At 40.3% G+C, this 25,863-nt stretch overlaps 1 protein-coding gene across 1 annotated transcript; it reads left to right on the forward strand.

Annotated features, from left to right (window-relative positions):
• The first annotated feature begins 2,786 nt into the window (after window positions 1-2,786).
• LOC140103554 (alcohol dehydrogenase 1-like) lies at window positions 2,787-21,935 on the forward strand. Its single transcript, XM_072126702.1, has 9 exons — window positions 2,787-2,879; window positions 6,501-6,602; window positions 9,922-10,063; window positions 13,963-14,047; window positions 16,433-16,652; window positions 17,933-18,193; window positions 18,498-18,633; window positions 19,269-19,407; window positions 21,764-21,935. The coding sequence occupies exons 1-9, from the start codon at window positions 2,862-2,864 to the stop codon at window positions 21,786-21,788; spliced, it is 1,128 nt and encodes a 375-aa protein (XP_071982803.1). The 5' UTR covers window positions 2,787-2,861; the 3' UTR covers window positions 21,789-21,935.
• The last annotated feature ends 3,928 nt before the right edge of the window (window positions 21,936-25,863 follow it).

Raw genomic sequence — 25,863 nt, forward strand, 5'->3', positions numbered from 1 at the left:
TCACCTCCTTTGGTTCCTCTCTGCCACCCATTGGTTTGAAGCCTGAGTCCATTTAGGGTATGTCGCCATGCCACTCTCTAGCCTGCCGCTGCTGCCGCTGCCTCTGCATGAAGTCCCCTATAGTGTCAGGGTCAATTATTGGATGTTTTAGATGCTATCTAGCCTCATTCGGTCACTCTGTCATGGCCATGCTGTTGCCCATAGTTTTGGCATAATGGTGCGATTAAGCAGCCTCAGGGGCATCCATGCATGCTGCCCCTGCTGTTTCCTGTCCATTTCCGTGGTGTTTCCATCCTTTTCTGAGGTTCCCAGGTGTTTGGCCAAGCTTCCCTGTGCAGAGCCTTGGTCCCCTTGAAAAATGCTCGAGTCTCCCATTGACTTCAATGGGGCTTGTTATTCGAGACGAGCACTCGAGCATCGGGAAAAGTTCGTCTCGAATAACGAGTACCCGAGCATTTTAGTGCTCGCTCATCTCTAGTTCTAAGGTTTTTTTCCCCCCCAGATTATTCTAATGCTACACAACAGAAATGGCTTAAGTTTAGAGAGGTTGAAAACCGCCTAAAATAGGCGGGAATGAAATTCTCGCTGTTGTATTCTATCCAACTGAGAATTGTGTTTCAAGATCAAAGTCACTTCTTTGAGAATGCAGAGGAAGCATTTAGCTGGTTAGAGCAAAAGGGTTTCTAGCCGAGGATTTGTTGAGGTAGTCTTATTATTAAAAGGATGGAAACCAATTTGTTGTACATTTGTGGGGAGGGAAAAGGGGATACGCAGGAGGTTGAAGGTCTGTTGGTATGAACAGGTCAGGTAGAAGGGGGGAAGGAAGGAAGTAGGAAGGGAAATAGGCTTGAAGGATTTTTGTAAGCAATGGAATATTAAGGGTGTCTGGCGAGTAAAATATTTAGACAAAAAAGCCTTTTCCTGTATAAGCTAAACACACTCCACACTGTCTGGAATTGACTTATGTTTAGCAAATTATTATTTTCTGACTTGCATTGTAGGGGGACGTTTATACGGCCGATGTATATACGGCGTATATACATCCCCCATACATCGTAATGGCCTCACGGCGCTGTACGGGAACGATACGGTGCAGCACACGTGCGCCACTGCACTGCTCCATAGGCTGTAGAAAGATAGGACATGTCCTATCTCTCAACGAAATACGGCACCGGGCTCTATGTTAGGCTATGGAGAGGGGTGGGATGAGAGGCGCTCTCCCCCTTCTTTCTCTCCTGGGCGTAGTATACAGACAGCCATACCCCTGTAGTATTCAGCCAGCCCCCATGTAGTATTCAGCCAGCCCCCATGTAGTATAAAGCCAGCCAGCCCCATTTAGTATAAAGCCAGCCCCCATGTAGTATACAGCCAGCCATACCCCTGTAGTATACAGCCAGCCATACCCCTTTAGTACACAGCCAGCCCCCATGTAGTATACTGCCAGCCATACCCCTGTAGTATACAGCCACCCCATGTATATAGCCAGCTATACCCCTGTAGTATTCAGCCAGCTCCCATGTAGTATACAGCCAGCCACATGTAGTATACAGCCAGCCCCCGTGTAGTATACAGCCAGTCCCCATGTAGTATACAGCCAGTCCCCATGTAGTATACAGCCATACCCATGTAATATACAGCCAGCCCACATGTAGTATACAGCCAGCCCACATGTAGTATACAGCCAGCTCACATGTAGTATACAGCCAGCCCCCATGTAGTATACGTCCAGCCCCCATGTAGTATACAGCCAACCCCCTTAATACACAACTTAATACACACCCTCGATGCTCTGCGCGGCTCCCGATCCTCGGCACGGTTCCTGGTGGTGGCTTCTCTTCTTTCTTCCATCCATGTGATCTGCTGGCGGGCGCACACTATGATGCGGCCGTGTCGCCGCTGATGACGTAATCAGCCGCATCATAGTGTGCGCCCGCCGACAGATCACATGGACACAAAGAGGAGATTTAAGAGAGAAAAGGAGCTGCCGGGAACCAGAGGGTGAGTATTAAGTTTGTTTTTTTTAAATTGACCTAATATATATACCTAATGTGTTTGTGAGTTTTACAGTTTTTTTTATATTTGTATCAGTTCTAGGGTAAGGCGGGTGATTTGAATTTTTAGGTTTACGGCGGGCAAAAGTCAGTGTACGTGTACCCTTAGCCAGTATTTTTTTTTACGTTCCCATCGCCTTCTATGGGCCGTATAGAAAATAAATACGGTGGGAAATAGGGCATGCATTACATTTTTAAGCTTTGCTCACAGTACGGAACACTGGACAATACGGCCATGTACATGGATGGCTGTATTCTGGCCGTATATACAGCTCTTTTCATATGGTTGTGTGCATGGTTATGGTTTTTATATGGTTAGTGTGTTCCTATATTGTGACTGTTAATTTTTTCATCAATTTCACCCCAGTTGGAATTTTTATCCAGCTTCCAAGTAGAGGGCATGTAATATTAAATACTGATACTAAGAAGTACAATTTGTTACAAAGAAAACAAGCCCTCATACAGCTCTGTACACTGAAAAAGAAAAAAAGTTATGGATTTTTGAAGAAGTGGTACAAAAAATGGAAACTTAAAATTGAAAATGTTTTAAATGTGAGGTCAACCATAGGACCTTTTTTGCCTATTTGGGCAAATTGTAATTAATATTATATTTTGATATATACAAGCTATTATAAGTGAAAAATGAGAAGTTTGTAAAAATGTGACCAAAGGTTTCTTCTATAGATAACTTTGTGTGCAATAATTAACTTTGTGAGCACATGACTATATAAGGCAGAATGCATCAGTACAACACTGCATATTGTGATCTATTCACTTTTTATTCAGCTTACTGATACCAAAGAAAAAGAAATGGAGACAGCAGGCAAGGTAAGCGTATAGATTTTTTCTATTACACATTTGATTATATTACTATCTACTGTATGTACCATGTATGTGCCATGAAAAGCCGCAAATTTAGAAGAAAAATCTAAGCCTGAAATTAGATACATGTGTACCATTGACTTCAATGCCCAAGCTTCCCAAACATGTAGGCAGGAATCCATGCACCCAGGTGGTTCCTGCGGAGAGGGAGCAGAGGCGCTCCCCACTCCGAGTGTCCTGGTCTGCTTCTCCATACCTCTGGGCAGATAAGCCTCCTGGTGATGATCCGGCTGGGGGCCGGCTGTAGTAGGACCTAGGGTGACCTCCTGTTCCTTGTAAACTAGCTGTTCCGAGTATTCTTGCAGCATCAACAGCAGTCTACCAATGAAACAAACACAAGACACATGAAGCACTGACCTATATATCTTAAAAAGGTCAATTTTTTTTCTGAAAAAAGTGGAGTGTTGAAGGATGAGTATCAGCTTGTTTAAATTGGCGTTTAAGAGCGTGAGGGAGGGTATCTTCATTAGGAGTAATGCAAAATAGGGAAGCCAACAAATTTCAGCTAATCCATTATCTTTCCTATCCATAAGGGTATTCAGTGGTAGAAACGTTGTTTGACAAGGCAGTAGTGGTATTGGGGAATTGGCGCCAGGCACAGAAGAAGACGGGATCCCGCCCAACCTCTCTGTGCCATCCGTGTTTAATGGCACTTGGTTGGTGGCCTTGAAGCAATAGGATGAGTTGGAGTGTTGAAAGATGAGTATTAGTTTGCTTAAATTGTTGTTTAAGTGGGTGATGGAGCTGATGGCCCATAATAGGAGGGAGCTGGGTGGTCTTTTGCAGCAGGATGTAGTGCTGGGTGATTGGTGTGTAGAATTTGTGATTCCTAAGTAAAAAAGTAACCTGATTCAGAAAAGGTAAGAGAGTTGTTTTGAGAGCTTTTGTGAGGTTGTCCCTATGTCTGTTTAAAAAAATTTCTGGCAGAGCTTGGGGTCGTTACTGTGTCACATTGATGGGTCATAGATGTCTTGTTTCCAGTTTTTTAATGTGGAGTAGGGAGGCTGGGTTTAGACGAGAAAGAATTTGTGCTTGACTCCTTTAGAATAGGGCCAGCAACCAAGGCAGTGGGTTGGTCTTTAGGCCCAGAAGTGGTGAAGCGGATCTGTAGAAGCGTTATTTGTCTTATGTCAGGCCACATATACTGTCAAGAGTATAGTCGTGAAATGTTGCGGTACCTGCTTGGTTTAATTTAATATATGTATAAAAAAATGGTACTTAAGTACATATGTATAACAAATAGGGGAAAGTCTTGTCAGAATTTCATGAGTTTGCAGAGCTGGATAAGGTGCCAGATGTGGCAGTCTTCCATGTAGAAGGAAAAGACTTGTGAACTGATTAGAGACATAAAGCATGACCTATTAAAATTGGGGTTGTCTTTTCCTTCTCTGATTTTTGTCTTGCCGGGTGTAGTGTACAGAAGAGGTGGCATGCTTGGTCGGTGGGCCAGTTTAATTAGGCCAGAATGAAACTTAACTGAGCAGTGGGCAGGAACAGTATGGTGGTGATGTGCATCAGGAGTTGGAGAAGGGCAGTGGAGGATAGTTTTTCCCATATAATTTTGGTGTCGCTTGGATATAGTTGTTTTTGGGTTGCTGCTGGGTGACATGGATATAGCCATCTGCAATTACTGGTGCTCTTGAACCAGTATTCGTTCCCCATTGACATACATTTTAATCCTGCCCTGCTGTCATGCTGACAGCTGTCAATTGTGACAGCAGTGCGTAATCCTGGCTGTATACTACAGTCAGGCCCCCGCGGTTTCAGCTGAATTCGTGATAGCCGCAATTCCAACTGTTTAACCCCCCTGCGCTGGTTTTAAGGGGAGCAGATCATCTTTATGGCAACCCAGGGGTCCAGACGATCAAATTATCGCTTGTTCAAGTCCCAGAGTGGGACAGTAAAAAAAAAAAAAATTTAAAAAAAAACATATACAAATAAAATAAAGAGTCATAAAAGTCCCCTCAGTGCCCCATAAATGGCCAAATGCCTACATATAAAAAAATGAAAATCACGACACAAACACAAACTTGTACAGTGAAAACTGTATGAAAAAATAATAAAATACACACAAAAAATTTGGATTTTTGTGCATGCAACCAAACAAAAAAGTAACAAAAGTGATCAGAGTCACTTGTATGCCACAGTGATTCCAATAAAAAGTAATCAAATCCCATTTAGCAAAAAAAAAGCCCTAATACAGTTTTTAACAAATAAAACTCTAAATGCCTCTTAGAAGACAGTGTTGCAAAAACAAGTGATTTTTCTCTTCAAATGTGTTTTTATTCTGCAAAATTATTCAAACATAAAAAGCTATATTAATGGGATATTTGCCGTGATTGTACTGAGTCATGGAACAGAAATTACATGATATCCATGAAATATAGTGTATTAAACAAAAACAATCAGTAACAGAATAGATTTTTTTTTTTACTTCCTGCCAAGAAAGTTAATAAAATATAATCAATGTACTATAGACGCCATAAAATAGTGTTACTATTTTAGTTTCAAATGGGGTCACTTTTTAGGAACATTGCTTGTTCAAGCTAATCTATAAAAATGAAAGAAAAGTTTTTCAAACACTGAATAGTTTTTTTTTAATAAAATTAATTAGTTAAATAAAGTGAAAGTCCCCTAAACACCAAGAAGTACAAAAAAACCCACAAAATCACAAAACCCCCCGACATATTTGGTATTGCTGCGTCTGTAAAAATCTGTACAATAATTCAGTAACATTATTGGACCCGTTTGGTGAATGCCCTAAAAACAAAACCTGAAAAACTGTTACAAAAAGTGATCAAAATAGTGCGCCAAAATGGTACCACTGCAAAGGACAACTCAACACATAAAAAATAAGCCTAAACCAACTTGATCAACCAAAAAATATTACAGTTATTTCTCTGAAAAGATGGTGATACTAAAATAAATGAGGTTTTCTCTATATTCGGTGTTTTCTTCATTTTATTGCGAATTTTCACCAAATATTTGTTGATTTCATAAATAAATGCAAAATAAACCACAACATTTTAGAAACTAACATGAAGTAAAAAGTGTCATGAGAAAACAATTTCAAAATCAGTTGGATATGTTATAGAGTTCCAAAGTTATAACCGCTTATAGTGACACAGGGCAGATTTGCAAAAATGGGCCGTGTCAGGAAAGTGAAATGTAGCTTTGGTGGTAAGGGGTTAAAGGATTAATAAAAGCAACAGTGGAGTTCTTATTTGCAAAGGAAGACATCATGAGAGGATACTAGGATTTGGCCAAGGGCAGGGTGACCAAAATAAACAGTGCTGCCTTAGATTTATCCACTGGAAGTAAATATAACTTTATATAGAATGACAGCAAGCAAAAGATCTAAAATAATGTATGAGAAATTCATCCAGAAAATATATTGGAAAATGTATCACTTTTCATCCTATAAACATTAACATTTATTTGCTGAAACAGGTATACCCCTTTAAATAAATGCTACTAATATCTTATTCTTTTATCTAAAATATTTTGCGAAAAAAATGCACAGAAACAGCAAATGCTAATATATTTTTATGTTACTTTTTATATTAGGTAATTAAATGTAGGGCAGCAGTGACTTGGGAAGCGAATCAACCATTTTCTATCGAAGAAGTTGAGGTTGCTCCACCAAAAAGCCAAGAAATAAGAGTCAAAGTAAGTATTTCCAATAAAAAGTATCCATTTTAAATCCTTTTTTTACTTTCTTTTTTATTTATGTCTGATCAATATTTCCTCTGTGTATCATAGTTATTTCATAGTTATTTTAGTTGTCTGCAAAAAAATAACAACTGATGCAGTGTCCATACATTTCAATTATTATAAAAATGGACTCAATTTAAATAGCACACAGATGATGGGGGAGATTTATCATACGCCAGCACTAGCACAAGCATGTATGATGGACCTAGATGGCACCTAGAGGCTTACGCCTACTGATGTATCTGGTGGCACCCTCTTCATACCCCATTTGCGAGGCAAGGCATTGCAATTATTTTGGGGCTGGAAAATGGCCCCCAATGTCTGTATGTAGACTTTATTTGTTTTCCTGCCATAGGCTTACAAGTGCAGGACAAAGAAGCAAATCTGAAAAAAGTGCTCATGGGTAGTGATGAGCGAATCTAAACCACAAAGTTTTGGGTCAGTGCAGAGTTTGGCAGATCCCGAAGAACCCGAACATGGGTCTTGCTTTGGGGTAAAACAGAAAAGCTGGTTGATAGGGTGCTGAGCAAACACAGGCATGCCCATACCGGACATGGCTGTGATAGGCCAGTATTGTTGTATAAGAGGCAAGGACATATGCCCTGGTGCCATTACACAGACGGAGATGGAGAGGGAAAGGCTGCTGCTAGAGATAGGGATAACATGGTAGAGAAGGAGGCTGTTTTATAGGGACAGTTAGATATTTAAAATATATTTTCCCTTTTCTTATTTCAAACAGTTTTATACACAAAATGCCTATGCTGCAAAACTATAACGGATAAATGCACACACTTCTCATCGAATATTACAAAAGAATCTTTCCCAATAAAACAACATATGACCTGTGAATCCTCATTTGGAATTTATTTGATTAACTATATATGTGGCCTACAATACATGGGGTCAACTTAGACTAAGACTCAATGTTAAAATTGCTAAAATAGGTTTTGTTAATCAGAGTGTGTCCAAACATCTACTCCTAGCTCACAATAAAGATTTCAATAGTATTTCAGTCACTCCAATTGAACAAATTCGGACAGAAGAAAAAGATGGAATAGGTACACTTTATAAAAAAGAATCCTGATGGAGCTACAGACTACATACCTTAGCTCCTGAAGGGCTTAATGAAGCTATCGAAACTGCAGAAAATTAACTTTCTATTTACTTAATTTTATTGTATTATAATACTTACCGGATCCATCTGCAGCGACATTAAAAACAGAACAAATACCCATGATGTAGACTCCGAGACCAGAGAGTACCAACCCCCGGCCATCTACACGAACTCAGGAACCAACTCGAAGCACGTAACGGGCTGAATTTTTTCCCTCTTCGTCTAATGTAGCCCTCCAACAAGACTTCTTTACAGTACATTAACAACTAGCATATACTTTTTCTTTAAACACGACTAAGACACTGTTAACCCTGCTGTCCAAAAGTGTACATTGATCCCTTTTTACCAACAAACATCCTTCAATTTTTAAAAGCATATACCAGTACGTTTTCTTCCCTTCTTTATCGGATCGGACCTATTTTTCAGCTTAGGATACACTACAATTTTCTGCTTTTCTACTCATACATTTATCCAGAATACATAAACCCATTCATAATTGAGAAACTTCACCGATGTAACATAGTGAATATGTGCAAAACAATAGATTTTTATTCATTCAGTTCTACCATTTAATATGTTTTATCCTTGTATCATATTTGTAATTTATTTTTAAATATGGAGTTTGTTGTATTTCCTCCCTCTATTTCATGAAATCTTGAATATGTTATGACTGGTGGTACCTGTCCCGCTATGATCTGACTTGATGGTGAGAGGAGATGGACAGGTTACCCATCCTATGACAATGCGATTCTTTTACACAGAGGCTCTGACGTATTTCTGTTGTGAAAACGAGGGTCCGTTTGCGAGTATAAATGTAAACTGATTTTATTATCTGCTGTATACAAATTGGTTTTTAACCTGATGAAGGCATTAGCCCAATGCCGAAAGGCGTAGTTTTACCTGTATAACGAATAAAAACTTATTTAGCTTTTGGAAGATGCGCCTTTAATAGTGGATCAATTCACTGCTTGCTAAATATCGGATATCATCATCTTGATGAAAGACCCATGGTGGACCAAAATGCTCATTTATATATGAAAAGGGCTGTATTTAACTTATCTTCTGTCTGAGGCAAAAGCTAAAATTTAGAAGCTGTAGATACAGTTAAACATACAGTACCAACAGCGGACAGTACTGCAAGGTGGCTGAACCTAGCACAATTTGGTTTCAGGAGCACCCTCCCTCAACTCATGACCTGTTTCACAGTCTATTATGAGACTATGATAACAGACCAAGCGGAGTCCGTCCTGTATCATGGGCTGACCGGATTCCCTACATCATACCAATATACATGATGCAAGGAGCCCCTGCTTAAAGGGTAAACAGCAGTGAAGTAGTGTAATTAATGAGAGTGTCAGCGCGGCAGGGAGCCAGGAACTCGTCAGCCCATGACAAAGACCGTGATTCCAATGCTGATAATGCTGTATGTGAAAAAGCCCTTCCTCAAGGGAGGCATGCTTATAATGCAGGAGAATCCACCATATGCTTAGTATATATATAACAGCTGACAGGTTCTTTAATTCATGCATTTAATATAGAAAACAACAAATCCTTATAGAGAAAATAACCAAGATTCTTTGTTGGCTTGGGTGTTCTTTTTTGTTATTGTGTTAAAGAGTGTAATTACAGGCAGTCCCCGGGTTACATACAAGATAGGGTCCGTAGGTTTGTTCTTAAGTTGAATTTGTATGTAAGCCGGAACTGTATATTTTATAATGTTAGATCCAGACAAAAAAATTTTTTTGCCCCAGTGACAATTGGTGTTTCAAAATTTTTGCTGTATTTGGACCAAGGATTATCAATAAAGCTACATTACAGACACCTTACAGCTGATCATTGTAGTCTGGGACTATAGTAAAGCATCCAGAGAGCTTCACCAGTGGTAACAGTGGGCAGAGGGGTCCGTCTGTAACTATGGGTCGTCTGTAAGTCGAGTGTCCTTAAGTAGGGGACTGTAATTCTATATTTCCACATTTAACAGTTTAAAAAAATATATTCTAAATTAACTAGTGTTAACTAGTTATTTATGACAAATCCTCTCTCAGCCAAAACATGGTGCTATAATCACATCAAGCTGATCAGTAATGACTACCATTTCTACAACTCATACATTGTACATTGTTTGTAAAGAAAAATTATCATTATGGAATGTTTTTTCAGATTATATCTACAGGAATATGCCGATCAGATGAACATGCACTTACTGGCAATATGAAAGATGTTACTTTTCCAGTCATCCTTGGCCATGAAGGAGTTGGAATTGTGGAAAGTGTAGGAGAAGATGTTCAAGACTTTAAGCCAGGTATGACATATTATTTGTCTATAAATTTTCTGCACTTATTTTGGTATATACCTTTTTCATAAGTCTACATGCAAACTACATTAATATTTTTTGCAATTTTTTTTTTCCGCAAATTTCACTTATGGGCTGTTTTAATGGACCAATTCCCCTATTAACCCTTTCATGGTTAAGGGTCATTGGTACATGAGTGTCCAATTGTTCTTGGACTCTGCTTAAAATAATGATATATTTGGAACAGGAAAATATGGTAACAATTTGTACTTATTTTTTATGATATATGAAACTTTACAGGAAATCTACCACCAGGATGAAGGGTTGTAAATCAAGCACACTTACATGCTGACAGAATCCGTTCATCTTTTAGCTTCTTATGTACATGTTTTTACACAAAAAGGCTTTCAAAATGATGCAAATTAGGCACTCAGACTCCTTAGCATAATCTTTAAAGCCTATTTTTCATGAAAACAAGGACAAGGGAAGCTCAAAGAAGAATGGATCCTGCATGTAAGTGTGCTTGGTTTACATTCCCTGTTCTTGGTGGTGGATTTCCTTTAATTTATTTATTGTATTAAAGTTTGTATAGTTTGTACATTTTTGAGTTCAACCCTATTGATTTAAATGATGCTGGTTACTTTGCCAGTGGCATTTAAACAGTTAACACTTGCATGTTCCTTGATAAGGCTTTGATAACTTTCTTTCATTCTTTCAACTAAAATAGCAGATAAAAGACAGGGGTCAAATCTGCGGGGTGCGACAAATATTTTGTGTGGAAAATTGCACTGGAAATTACATTGGTATTTAATTTTACATTCATCTACACAACTGTAACCCTAATAAATACCCACTTTATATATCCCTCAAAAGAACTATAAAAAAATATATTACTAAGGTCACATTCAGACTGTAATACTGTATGTGTGCCCTTGTGTTACCAACGCAATACCCAAACCTCCTATCACTCTGGTTCTGACGAACTGTAGGCTGTGTAAATGTAGTATCTAGAACAGTGATGGCGAACCTTTTAGAGACCGAGTGCCCAAACTACAACCAAACCCCACTTATTTACCCTGATGTGCCAATGTGCCATTTTAAGCAGTAACTTATTGCTACCTGTTCTTCCACTTCTTTAATTGTATCGGCCCCCTGAGGCCACCAATACAGCTGAAAGAAGGTGGGCAAATTCAGACTATCATTGTAGCTTCTCTCCAGGGTCTCTCTGCTTAGAAAGAATGGTGGGTCCAGCATGAGGACCTCCAAAGATAATGCACTTCTTTTAACACCTTCTCACTTTTCAAGCAGTTCCAAATAGTCAATGAGGTGTCGCTGTAAAATAGTGCTGTGCGCAGCATCTCATAAGTTGCCTAGGACTACAGGAAGATTTTATGGATTTTGTCCTGTTTGGTGAACTATGTCCTAGGCTGATGGCCTGAGTGCCCACAGAAAGGGCTCTGAGTGCCACCTCTGGCACCAGTGCCATAGGTTCGCCATCACTGATCTAGAATATGGGTGCTACAATTATTGCAACCATCTGAAAGTCACCAAATACTAATGCATATTTTGTATAATGCATACATTTTTACTATACTGTAAATGTATGTATGACATTTTCCTCTGGTGATAATTGTTATCTCTATAAGAGGGTATCATTAATGGGTATCAGTAAAGAAGAAGTGTTATTTTGCACAAGGTATGAAAGAGAGACAGTAAAATTGTAAACTTTTTTGACGCGTGTTATATCTTTTTTGCATGGTTTTTGACACCGCTATACTGATGGTAGTAAACATCTGGGTCATTACAACATGCACTATTATGGTGGAATAAAACTTTGTTCTTTATTGGAATTTCCGGAGTGCTGCTTCTCAACTGTCTACTATTGCATGTTGGGGTCGGTGTCGGACCTCTTAGGAAGACTTGCACCCGAATCATTCTATACACGGTGCCGTTCTACACATTCTGTTTTGGATTGGGTCATTACATCAATTAAAGAAGCACATAGTTTATACAGTTGAAAAAAGACAAATGTCCATCAAGTTCAACCAAGAAATATAGGAATGATGGAATGAGGAAATGCTCATTCTCTTATTTCTGTCTGTGCTCTCTGATTGGTAAGGGTAAGAGAGGGTTAATAATATGACTATAAGTTCATGGCGTTTAAAAGGCTTGAAAGGGAAAATAATCACAATTTCTGGTCATTCACAAGCTATTGTGATTATTTCAGGGCTTCTATGCCAGTTTTCAGGCTTAGAAGCACAGATAAATGTCTCCCAAATAGTGCATGTAACCCCTGTAGACTGTCAGCTACCTCTTTCTCCATGCTGCCTTAGCAGAGAGGCTGAAGGGGATGAGGGAGGGGCACAAAAAAACTCCTGCTCTTAATATTGCATCATATTGGGGGACATTTATTTCTGCTAGTCAAATTGTCTCATTTTTTGTAGTTGTTGCGACTTTTCACTGCGACTTTTGCTGTCGTTTTTTAAATAACACCTTGGTCTGCACCTTGTGCAGTGTGCCTTATGTATCTTTAGTTTCCAGATGTTCCGTGCGACTTTTCACTTATGTATCACTTTTTTTCCTTATTTTTTTCATGGATTTTTTTCATGGATCCTGTATTAACATGTAAATTGGAATTATTTCACATTCTTTAAATGTTTAAAATTTTGCATAGTAACCTGTTTTTTTATAAACTCATACATTTTTGCATTTACATTTTTTTTAATTTATTGGTTACTTCTAAGGGTGAGGTCACATGTTGCATTTTGATTGTGTTTTAACTGCATTTTGAAACAGCTGAGGAGAGGTGATTTGCCTAATTACATTACTGTTAACATGATGTTAAAGCATACGTTAACATTAGGTTTATTATGTGTTTTGTAAATGCGAATGTTAACAGTTATGTAATTTGGCAAATCGCTTCTTCTCAGCTGTTGTAATGTGTTTCAAAACGCAATCAAAACGCAACGTGTGACTGCACCTTAACCCTTAACATCATGTGTGACCGCAGCCTCATATGTCGTCATCTCCCAGCTGTGTGACTACAGTGCTTAAAAATGCAGGACATGGCCTAAAATCCAAGATTTACAGTCTTGTCCACTCCTGCATATAACCCCCTCACATGGCTTGTGTCCATGTGAATTTGAGACATTTGCAACAAAAGTCTCAAAAAGAAGCCAAAATGTGCGCCTGTTGGAATAGGAAAAAATGGTCACATGGTCTTGTTATGATGATAAATTGTAATATTAAGAGCTTTGTATGTGCTTTTGAAAGATGATAATAGAATTTAAAAAAAAACAAAAAAAAAGACAGGATCATACATTAGGCGCAAAAAAGAGCTGCCAAATGTCTCAAAAATTCACCACCGAAAGAAAAACCTATGATACATGTCGCCCATTGTGTTTCTAAGTACCATGGAAACTTTAACAGTGGATATTTCTGGTTCTGTGAAACCTAGAAACAAAATACTAATGCAATATTAAAGGGAATATTGTCTTCTTTAAAATGATAAAGCCATGGTTCCAAGCCAAGGTGCCATGATTCAAACGATATTGGCCCACATTTATCAGAACTGGTGCAGTCTGTGGAGTGTGCTTAATTAGTGATTAATCAAAACTGGCACACAGTCTTTTTGGTGCACTTTTTTTATGCTTCAGAATTGTGGTGCACGTCAGTAATAAATGTGGCGCAAACTCAAACTAAGCACTAACACACCCCTAACAGCTAACTGTTTGGGATATGTGCTATTACAAGGTATTTAGCTGTATGGTGGCCTTGAAGGGGGTTAAAGTAAATTGGTGCATAAAATCAGGCACCTTTGTAAGCATGCAGCCGACTATCTCCAATTTTTGATCATTTATTGTTTGACTGTACTTTAACAATCAATATTTATTCACTTCATTCTGCAGGTGATAAGGTTATTCCCCTTTTTATTGGCCAGTGTGACCAATGTCCCTCATGCAAGAACCCAAGAAGCAATTTCTGTCTTTTAAAGTAGGTGTTTAAGTATGGATTAGAGATACAGTGCAACGTCTTTAAACAGACCACCTGAATTTTCCCCCAAGAATCTGCCTTTTAGGAGGTTTGACTGTATACTGAAAATAACACACTTCTGTGTCTATTTGCATGTAATATATATAATGAAAAGGCAGCACAAAAAATAGGTGAAAAAACGGTGGTTTAATCCATAGAAGACAACGTTTCGGCTCGTATACACGTGAGTCTTTCTCAAGTGAGGATACAAGAATGAGGGAACATATATATACTCTATATGTGCAGTATAGTAATTAGTACAAAATTCACAATAAAGTGCATAATCAGCAAAGTGCAGTGCTTCCTTTTGGTACATTCTGCACTTTGCTGATTATGAACTTTATTGTGAATTTTGTACCAATTACTATACTGCACAGATAGAGTATATATATGTTCACTTATTCTTGTAACCTCACTTGAGAAAGGCTCACGTGTATACGAGCCGAAACGTCATTTTCTATGGATTAAACCACCGTTTTTTCACCTATTTTTTGTGCTGCCTTTCCATCATTTATTTATTGGAGGGTCCTTTCCTGGCCAGGACCCAGTACGGCTTTGCACACAGCTAGTTCTTTTTGGCTAATTATCGTAGAAAAACTGCTATGCTGCTTGAACTTTCCTTCTATATATATATATATATATATATATATATATATATATATATATACACACTAGAGTGTCAACCTTTAACAGAGCTGTTGTTTAGTTATGGGATTCAAATATTGATGACTTCTACCAAGAGAGGTCATTTATATCATTTGTGGTTCCTACTGATCAGCTTTTTAAAGACAATCAACCACTTGCAAAAATGAAAAAGGCTAGAAATACTCACCTCCGCTCCTCTTCATCTTGATCCCGGTGCTAGTCTTGGCACTCCCAGCATATATACATAATTAGCAGCCTGAAGCACTGGACATCTTGATTTGCTTTAAAAAGAAAGCTTTGGCCTCTTCATTGCTTACTAATCATAGCACCAAACAATGTAAAGCTGTACTGCTTAACTCGTCCATTTAATAGAATGGGACTAAGCTGCAAACAGGCCAAAATGTGACATCACAGGCCTAATAAAGTACCAGTGCTCACATACATGCCAATGCCAATACAATGCCAATACAATTCAAAACACCTATTAACCACATAGGAAATCTACCATCAAAATCAAGCATTATAAACCGGGGACAATTACTCATAGATCAAGGGACTGTGACTGTGGTAATCTTCTTATATTTGGTATCCATGACCTCCTTCGTTCCAAAATCAACTTTTACTGTTATGCTAATGAACAGTTAAGCTCCAGGGGGTGTTAACTGAGCCCCTCCCTTCTGCAGATTCACACATGGTTCAGTGTCCATACAAAGGTATAGCAAAAGATGACGGCACTCACCGGTTCCATATGCAGGAAAAAGCGTCCTTTAATTGGTGAAAAAGCATGCAGGGGGGTAGACAGACAGACTCCGGCCGGTGAGTGCCATCATCTTTTTCTATACCTTTGTATGGACACTCTCTTGCACACATTGACAGAGCACCGCTGGGAAGTCTTGCCGTGATCACTCCTGCCCTTGTAGAACCAGGTTGCGTATTGAGCTGTCAGCGACATCATTGGGACTGTGCCGGCCAGGGATTTTCCTCTTTTTGATAGTCACACATGGTTCAGGGTGCAAGAATCAGCCAGAGGAGGGGGAAATGCTGAAAGAGTAGAGGTAAACAGTAAGACGCTAATAGCTTGTGAATCTACAGCATGAGTGGCTCTGGTAAGACCAGAAATCAGTAGCATGTATAATAAATAAGTAAGTGTCCCTTGTTTATCATTCTTTTTTTTATTTTCTTAGAAGTTTAGGGGAAGTTTACCAGAGCACTTATTCTACCAACTGATCTGAGGGGTAGATGTGTGTTGGAACCCCAATGATCAAATATTGTGGACTTGTCCTAAGGATAGATCATTCATATTTTATCCATGGGAAACCCCTTTAAAGGGGTTTTCCCATGAAGGCAAGTTAGGCCCGCTCCTCAGACTAATGGAGCAGCCGGCTCCACATGACCGTTTTGCTCCATTAATCTCTATGATCTCTGACAGCTCCATGGAGAGGAGCGGCGAAGGGTTGGTCGGCACTGAGACCCCACTGGTCAGCAAGTTAGGGCCTTACTTGCCTTTGTGGGAAAACCCCTTTAATGACTTGAATGTGAATTGGAACCACTCGGTGGCCATGCAAGGTGCATATAGGATATAATTTAGTGACAAAGTATCACAGATACTGTTTTTGTGTCATGATAGGATTAGATTTTCACAGCAATATAATGTTATTGGTGAACAACAAAGGTAACATATAATTCTCTCCCTTCTATCAGCATGGGCAGAACTCCAGGTGTGATGGCTGATGGAACAACAAGATTTACCTGCAAGGGGAAGCAAATCCACCAATTTACTAACACCAGCACATTCTCTGAATACACTGTATTACATCAAAATAATGCTGCCAAAATTGATGATGAGACTCCTCTGGGTAACGTCTGCCTCATCGGATGCAGCTTCACTACTGGATATGGATCTGTTGTAAATACTGCTGAGGTACAAAGAATGCATAGTAAATATACTGTACATGTGCTGAAATAGGAATGTGAAATAATACATGTCTGTTTATATACCATGGCACTATGACTACTTTAAATCTGTTGACTATTATCATTGATCAAAGTTCATAGCTATTGAAGTGAACCCGTCACCAGGTTTGGGGCAAGTAAACAACTAATATGTCTTTAGGTAGCTGTGGTCTAGGGTCCCAAATCTACAAATGTGCTGTCTCTTTTTTTCTGTTGCCAAAGATACAGTAGATACGAGAGTTCTAATCTCCAACCTAAAAACAGAGGGATGGTAGGGACTGATATTGCCAACTCTGTTACCATGCACCTCAATTGCATAAGGACATTCTGGTGATTTAGTGGTCCAAAACTGATGACATGTTTCCAACATGTGAATGTGTAACCAATTCAGTTGAGAAGGGAGAGATCAGGAATGTCAACTCTTAATAGGAATAAGTCTGATTGCTCATGGTACAACCACCGAGACCCCAAGTTATCACAAGAACAGGGTCTAGTAAGGGCTTTGAGTGCTATTTATGAATAAGGGGCTTATGGGCATGGCCAACATGTGTGCAACTGACTAATTTTGGGTATATATACCCATGGCAAACCTGCTGCAGAAATTTGACTGAAAATCACTTTTATTCTTCTGAATTAGTTTTTTCCTGTAGCATGTACATGTATTTCTGCCTCCTCCATTAGATGACTTGTAAACAAAAATATGTTGATCCTTAAATATCGTATGCTTGCCTGGGCTGGAACCTGGGCGTAGCATGTGGCCATCAGGTGAAGGGGAGGGGGTGAGTGCTCCTCACCCCTCCCGTTTCCATAGGGAGCTGTGCAGCAATGCCATAAGTACGGCAAAAGATAAAGCATGTTCTAGCTTTTTTGCGGCTGAGGCACGGTACGGTGACACTCGTTGTGCTCATCATACCATGCCTGTCACAATGCACTTCTATGGCCATAAAGGTTTGTGTGAAGTGGCCTAGATTTGCAGAATCTGTTATCGAACCATAAAAAAAACAGAATTTTAATTAACCCATTCACTCATATTGTAAACATTTTGTTATGAATTCTTGAAACCCTGTAAAACAGCTTCAAATCTGCATTATGCCTTATCTGCCTTTTGGGTAAAATCTACACAAATACTAAGATCACTTTGGGGTACGGATTCACTGCATAATTTTTATTTTACCTTGCACACATTCCTACATGGTTACATTTAAAGTTCCAGCTTTTTGCACTGAAACTTCTTTTAATATTATGCAGGTAAAACCGGGATCCACATGTGCTGTGTTTGGATTAGGTGGAGTTGGACTTGCTGTTGTCATTGGATGTAAGCTAGCAGGAGCTTCTCGTATCATTGGAATAGATGTGAAGAAAGATAAATTTGAGAGAGCTAAAGAGCTTGGTGCAACTGAATGCATTGCCCCACAGGACTGTGACAAATCTATTGTCGAGCTACTGCTTGAAAAAACTGGTGGTGGAGTAGACTATACATTTGAATGCATTGGCAATATTGAAACTATGGTAAGTAAATTTTATCTGTAGAGAACTATGAAATCCCTCTTCCCTCCCCCATCTGAGATCTTGCAGTGTAATTTATGCTTTTCTACTCCTTCCCAGTATGCATTTACCTCTCTTTTGCCATAAATCCTGCACAGCTAGTAAGTCCAAGTACCCATTCAACTCATTTATGGTTCACCCTCCCTATCTGTCACACAGCAGTAGACTTATGTCTCCAATTTCCACTCCTTTTCCAGTACCTTCATTGCCAGTACTCCAGTCTCCAGTCCGTCTTATTTTATTTCACTGATATGTTTGTGTCTTACAGACTTCTGCCATATATTCAAGTAATTTTGCTTATGGGACTACAGTACTTATCGGAATTTCAGGGCTATCAAAAACTATTACCTTTGATCCAATGATGTTGCTTACAGGACGCACACTGAAAGGCTCAGTATTTGGAGGTATTATAAGAAGTGTTTGATGATAAACTATTCAAGTTATATGGCAATAGAATGTGAACTCTAGACCAGAGATCAGCTATACTTTACACCAGTTATAAATCAGAAAAAAATCAGACTGCATTGGCTCTGCTGAGGTGGAGAAAAGTATCATTTTTGCTGAAAAAAATTGCATGTGGCAAAAGCTTTTTTTACACCAGAAAACTGACACGTAAGTGGCCCACATTCATCAAAAACAGTGCAAATTGCACTTGGTGCAGTTTTTTCTGTAGAGTGTGCAGGGTGCACCAGATTAATGAATTGTGGCACACGTTCTTCATGAGTATGGTGCAACCGGCACTGCCCCGAGAGAGTACACCAACACTTTTGGTGCCCCTTTAACACAGAGCGTGCAATTGATAAATGTGGTGCACGGTCCCACTGTCCACCTGAACGCCCCTTTCAGTACAGAATTTTGTGCTGCCACGACACAATTGTGTGGTGTGCGACATAGATGTGTTGTGGACACTTTATAAATATATGTACAAGCAGTTTGCACTAAAAAGAATGTGCAAAGTCAGACAAAAAAAAATGTGGGCCAAAATGCTCCTGTAATGATTCCACATAACCATGAACTAAAATACTTGTTCGCCTTTTAGGTGTGAAAAGTAAAGATTTTGTTCCCAAGTTGGTTTCAGATTACAATGCAAAAAAGTTTGATTTGGACAAACTCGTGTCACATAACTTAACCCTGGAAAAGATCAATGAAGGTTTTGAACTCATGCGGGCTGGCGAAAGGTATGTATATTTTCTGCCATATGATTTGTCCATTGCAATCATATGATTTACTTTTTATGAAGTCAGAATATGACTAAAGGAGGATTATTCATATGATAGAATGGCTGCTGTGGATCATACATCTGTCATATATGAGACTTGGGTATCCTTGTGTCTATTATTCAGCCTCTTCTCATAAGGACATCAATTGGGGAGAATTCAGAGGGATCCTGTCCACTATTTAAGTGTTCTGTTTGACTAATAAGGAGAGCTTGATCAATTGGCCCATATACCAATGCATTGTGGATATATATGAAGTTTGTTTGAAGAGTTTTTATAGAACTTCCAATGGAAATTTTGGCCACTTACTTATATTCCAGACTCCCTGGATAAATAGCAACAACAATCTGATGCGTTTTGAGCCTTTATAAAATGACTCTGACCGTCGGGGTCGTAACTAGGAAAGGCAGGGCCCCATAGCAGACTTCTGAATAGTGCCCCCCCTTTCCACTTAGAAATATACATATTTATATACTTTTACACATGAGTTACAATCACACACATTTCTACACACTAATATATAAATATACATATACACATTTATATAACTATATACATTAACATAGTTCCTTACTTATACACACATTTATATACTGGCACACACATGCACACACACACATACATCACAGGTACTCACATACAGAATAAATATGTCACAAACATGCTATATACATATTATGCTGTACAATGTGCAGCATAATATATACAGGCGGTCCCCTTCTTAAGAACACCTGACTTACAGACGACCCCTAGTTACAAACAGACCTCTGGATTTTGATAAATTACTGTACTTTAGTCCTAGGTTATAATAAACAGTTATAACAGTTATCAAAGGTGTCTGCGATTAAGCTTTATTGTTAATCCTTGTTCTTATGACAACCCAACATTTTAAAATCCAGTTGTCACAGAGACCAAAAGAAATTGTGACTGGGATTACAATAATAAAGTATACAGTTCCGACTTACATACAAACTCAGCTTAAGAACAAACCCGGGGACTGCCTTTATACAGTATATAATGGCACGCATCTTCCATTCTTTAGTGTCAGGTCAGATGACGGAGCCCCCTGACACGGTGGGCCCCATAGCAGCTGCTAGTTATGCCCCTGCTGACCCTCTCTGTTTCAGACACCCATCATATCCACATGATAATGTTTATATGGTAATATATGTATTATAAACAGTCTATTACTTTTTTGGTCAGTACATGAACTATAGTATCTAGAGACCAATCAACTCCTGCAACCCGTGATCCATAATCATTGATGATATAGTATGTTAGTTGTCTCCTCTATGGCCCAATGCATACAGCCAGGGCCGGATTAAGGATGGTGGGGGCCCCTGGGCGCAAACTGGTGGGGGCCCTTCCAACAATGTTTTTGGAAGTATATAGCCTGCCAGCCCCCTCTAGTAAATAGCCCGCAGCCCCCTGCAGTATACAGCCACCAGCCTCCTGTAGCATACAGCCCCCAGCAGAATTTAGCCGCCAGTCCCCTCTAGAAAATGGCCACAAAATAATAAACTTCTTGCTTACCTCACCTTCCCTTCAAGTGATCCTACAACGCTGGCTATTCTTTGCTCTTTAGGCAGCCACCAGCCACTGAAGACACAGCTGCCATCGCTGGGGGAGATCGCCGATGCACTGTTTTGGCAGCAGCATATAGTGATCAGACGCCGACAGTGTGACGTCATCACTCGCCGCCGGCGTCCCATCACAACAGTGCATCGGCGAACTCCCCCAGCGATGGCAGCTGTGTCTCACTGACATAGCTGATATCCTAGACACCTATGTGCGATGCAGGCGGCCTTGGGCTGCTGCAGTTTGCACACGGAGACAGTCAGCGACTTAGCTGAGCTGAGTTGCTGACTGTCTGAAACTGGTGGGGGCCCCTTAAAAAATGAAAGTGGTGGGGGCCCTGGGGCTAGAGCCCCAGGAGCCCCTCCTTTAATCCGGCCCTGCATACAGCAGTATTGGGGGCCGTGATCTGGTGGCCAGATCACTCTCCTGCCCCTGCCCCCCATAGAGGTCTAGGATACCCGGTCACCATACTGAAACAGGTGGCAACACTGCAAAATAAAGAGTAGGTCTTATTTTTAACCAAATTTGCACTGCTCCTATGGAGAGATGTGCTCTGTGCTGCTCACCTTCTCGCCACCTTTTCTAGCCGGTGGTGAGCTTCACCTTGGTTCCAGCCTGTTGTGTGCATGAGGACTAAATCCCATCATTTATAGTATACAACACATATGAACTGACAGACCTGTGTTCTTTGGTAGTATTTGTTTTTAAAAAAAAACATTTTTTTTTGTTTTCCTTACAGCATTAGAACAATACTGACATTTTGAAGCACTTAAATATAAAGTATTCTGGTCTGGACCCGATCAGTGGTATAAAATGTAAAGCCATTGCATGTAAGCATTTCACAATTAATTGTTAATATGATGTCAAATACCATCTACTGTATGTCATTTAATAAAATCTGTCCTACATGACTTGTGGCTGTGTATGTCTTTCTTAATAAACTGTCGGTTTCTAATTATGGGCTCTGGGCCAAGCACATGCCTTTGATACCCATATAAAATATTATAACGTGATATAATATAAGTGATGCTATCATATACAGTAAATAGTCTCCTGGACATATGCAGGACTGAAACCAGAAGTTAGAGAAATACCCTTGAAAAAGGGGTATTTGTATTCCCCGAAACACGTTGTGGTCCCTCCGTTTTTCTGCATGAGGAAGGTTGAGACTGAATATATAGATAAGCCATCCCAGATGGGTTGTGAAGGATAGATGCCAAAGTTGCCCTTGGAAGAGAGCAGTTAGTCCTGACAGGCAGTTGGAGGTAGTGAAGCTATTTGTGTTGATATTAAAAGAAGGGAAGACAAGGTTGCTCTGTGGTAATATTATAGAAAGTTGAAAGGCAGATGGATGTTGAAAAATGGAAAATTCCAGAGGGAACAAAGAAGCTGGTTGCAGTAAAATGATGGAAATGGAAAAGTGACATAGAGAAAGGTTGCTAATACATTGAACAAGAGCAGGTAATCAACAACTATAGGAAAGAGTATGCTGAATGAGTGTAATGACAATGACGGACAAAGACCTAGTACAATTGACAAAGACAAAATCCAGAGAAAAGTTCCACCCCCACCCTATAATGGCCTGTTGGATGGACTTTCAGAGTGTATGGAAACAAATATGCAGACTGGCGGTGGACATGAAAAGCGTGTGGGTCACCTAGATCCAACCCCCACACTGGAATATATCCAATCATGACTAGATTAGAAAAAGTGCGAGCTCTAGAATGTCTACTTGGACCCCCAGAACAAAGAAATAGTACTAATACTCCATTTACAGCTTCAGCTGGTTCTCCTGTAGGGGGGATCCCAAATTGGTATACATTAGTAGACCAGTGGTATGGAGAATGATGTATTGCATTAAGATCTTCGGATTTGCACCCACAGCCCGGTCAGCTGTATTTAGCTGTATTTGGCTATTGGTGTAACCTTAAAGTACAACCAAGATAGTGTAACCAGGGAATAAATGTGGGAGACTGTGCCCGCTTATCTAGGAGTCAACTCTCATAACTTCAAAGTCCCAAAACCCGGGTAGTAACATCTTTGTTAAGGATATTGGGCAGTCCCAATTGGATTCCTTGAGCTGACCCATGCCAGATACTGTAGATGTTCTATGAGTTTATTCCATTATATAGTCCTGCAGATTATGGCAAAGATATAAATATGTGTTTTGTCTATATCATGTATAGTGCTAGTGGTATTTCATCAGAGTTATCAGATGTGGGGAGAGTCCAGCACACAATTGTTGATATTGTTCTTTGCAGGCTTGGACCTGAGAAACCTTGTGATGTATGTTAAATGACGTCAGACATGTAGTGTAAAACTTTATAAATACACCTAAAAATGTGCTGAAAATCCTCAACTCGGCTTATACACAAGTCAATAGCGAGCCCAGCACTTTAAAAAAAAAAACTTATATACTCACCCTCCGGTGGCCCCGATGTCCGCGCTGCTCCCTCGATGTCCGTGCGGGTCCTCTTCTATCTTCTATCTTCTTCTGTCTTCCGCAGGGCGCCGCCACGTTTTTCCCGGGCACAGGCGCATAGTATGACGCGGCCGCTGCTGACGGCATACTATGCGATGGCCAGGAGAAGGACATGGCGGCGCTCTGCGGAAGACAGAAGACTGAAGAAGATAGAAGACAGAAGAGAACCTGCGTGGACATCGGGGGAGCAGCGCGGATATCGCGGCCACCGGAGGGTGCGTATATAAGGGTTTATTTTTCTTTTACTTCTGGGCTGGCTGTATACATAAGGGGGCAGGCTGGGCTGGCTGTATACATAAGGGGGCAGGCTGGGCTGGCTGTATATACTGGGGGCAAGCTGGGCTGGCTGTATACTTAAGGGGGCAGGCTGGGCTGGCTGTATATACTGGGGGCAGGCTGTGCTGGCTGTATACTTAAGGGGGCAGGCTGGGCTGGCTGTATACTTAACCCCTTCCTGCCGCGGCCCTTTTTCGATTTTGCGTTTTCATTTTTCACTCCCCACATTCAAAAATCTGTAACCTTTTTATTTTTCCATGTACAGAGCTGTGTGATGGCTTATTTTCTGCGTAACAAATTACACTTCAAAATGGTGGTATTTAATATTTCATGCCGTGTACCGGGAAGCGGGAAAAAAAATTCCAAATGCAGTGATATTGGTAAAAAACGCATTTGTGCCGTATTCTTGTGGGCTTGGATTTTACGGATTTCACTGTGTACCCAAATGACATGTCTACTTTATTCTTTGGGTCGGTACGATTACGGGGATACCAAATTTGTATAGGTTTTATAATGTTTTCATACATTTAAAAAAATTAAAACCTCCTGTACAAAATTTTTTTGGGGGATTTTGCCATCTTCTGGGGCTAATAACTTTTTCATACTTTGGTGTATGGAGCTGTGGGTGGTGTCTTTTTTTGCAGATTTTGATGACGTTTACAATGTTATCATTTTTAGGACTGTACGACCTTTTGATCACTTTTTATAGAATTTGAAAAACTTTTTTAAATGGCAAAAAAGTGGCATTTTCGACTTTGGGCGCGATTTTCTGTTACGGGGCTAAACACAGTGAAAAACCGTTATCATATTTTGATAGATCGGGCATTTTCGGACGCGGCAATACCTAATGTGTTTATGATTTTTACTGTTTATTTATATTTATATCAATTCTAGGGAAAGGGGGGTGATTAGAATTTTTAGTTTTTTTTATTATAATTTTTTTTATTTTAACTTTTTTTTAATTTTTATTTTTACTATTTTTCAGACTCCCTAGGGTACTTTAACCCTAGGGTGTCTGTACGATCCTATCATATACTGCCATACTACAGTATGGCAGTATATGGGGATTTTACTACTCATACATTACCATGTGCTGACAGCACATGGTAATGTATGGGTTAACCCGAAGTAGCTACCATGGCGACGGATCGCCGCTCCCCGATGACGTCACGGGGAGCGACGATCCACGGAAAGATGGCGGCGCCTGCGCGCCGCCACCTTTTTGAAGCCGCCAGCACCTTTGCCGGCACCAATCGCGGGTGTTACCGGTAAGCCTTTGCTGCAATATGCAGCAAAGACTTACCGGCTATGGAGAGGGCTCGGCCCGCGAGCCCTCTCCATGTACCGGGACCCGACATGTGGCTGTATACTTAAGGGGGCAGGCTGGGCTGGCTGTACATACTGGGGGCAGAATGGGCTGGCTGTATACTTAAGGGGGCAGGCTGGGCTGGCCGTATACTACTGGGGGCAGGCTTGCAATATACTGGGGGGTTTCTGCGATTAATGCATTTCCTACCCTAGGCTTATACTCGAGTCAATAGGTTTTCCCAGTTTTTGGTGGAAAAATTGGGGGTCTCAGCTTATACTCGAGTATATACGGTAAGTTAAAGCCAAGTAGAGGAGAGGAAACAGACCAGAAGCTCTGCTGATCGTGTGTAAAATGACTCAACCTGGACCCTTCTTGGATTGACAATCAATTTCACGGGCAGTTAGCAAGACACCGTCAATAAAGGAGTGGTTCTGCAAGTGGGGACCACAGACTTCTTCTCAGTACCAATACTTTCTGGCTGATGTTTTGGTCAATTTTGAATGTTGGGGGTACTTTCACACTTGTGGTCGCATAAGACACTCTACATCCCACACAAGTGGCTCAGGTAGTGCAGCTCATCCAGGATGACACAGCAATGTGAACTTTGGCCAGAAGGTTTGCTGTACCTGTTAGCATAGTGTCCACAGGCTGGAGATGCTACCAGGAGACAGGCCAGTACACCAGAAAATGTGGAGGGGGCCGTAGGAGGGCAAAAACCCAGCAGCAGGACCACTACCTCCACCTTTGTGCAAGGAGGAACGGAGGAGCACTG

Source organism: Engystomops pustulosus, chromosome 1, assembly GCF_040894005.1.
Source record: "Engystomops pustulosus chromosome 1, aEngPut4.maternal, whole genome shotgun sequence".
Lineage (NCBI taxonomy): Eukaryota > Metazoa > Chordata > Amphibia > Anura > Leptodactylidae > Engystomops > Engystomops pustulosus.

Coding starts and splice junctions, on each gene's coding strand:
- LOC140103554 (XM_072126702.1), top strand. Junction 10,064..13,962: donor TGTTCAAGACTTTAAGCCAG/GTATGACATATT, acceptor TTCATTCTGCAG/GTGATAAGGTTATTCCCCTT. Junction 19,408..21,763: donor CTCATGCGGGCTGGCGAAAG/GTATGTATATTT, acceptor TTTTCCTTACAG/CATTAGAACAATACTGACAT.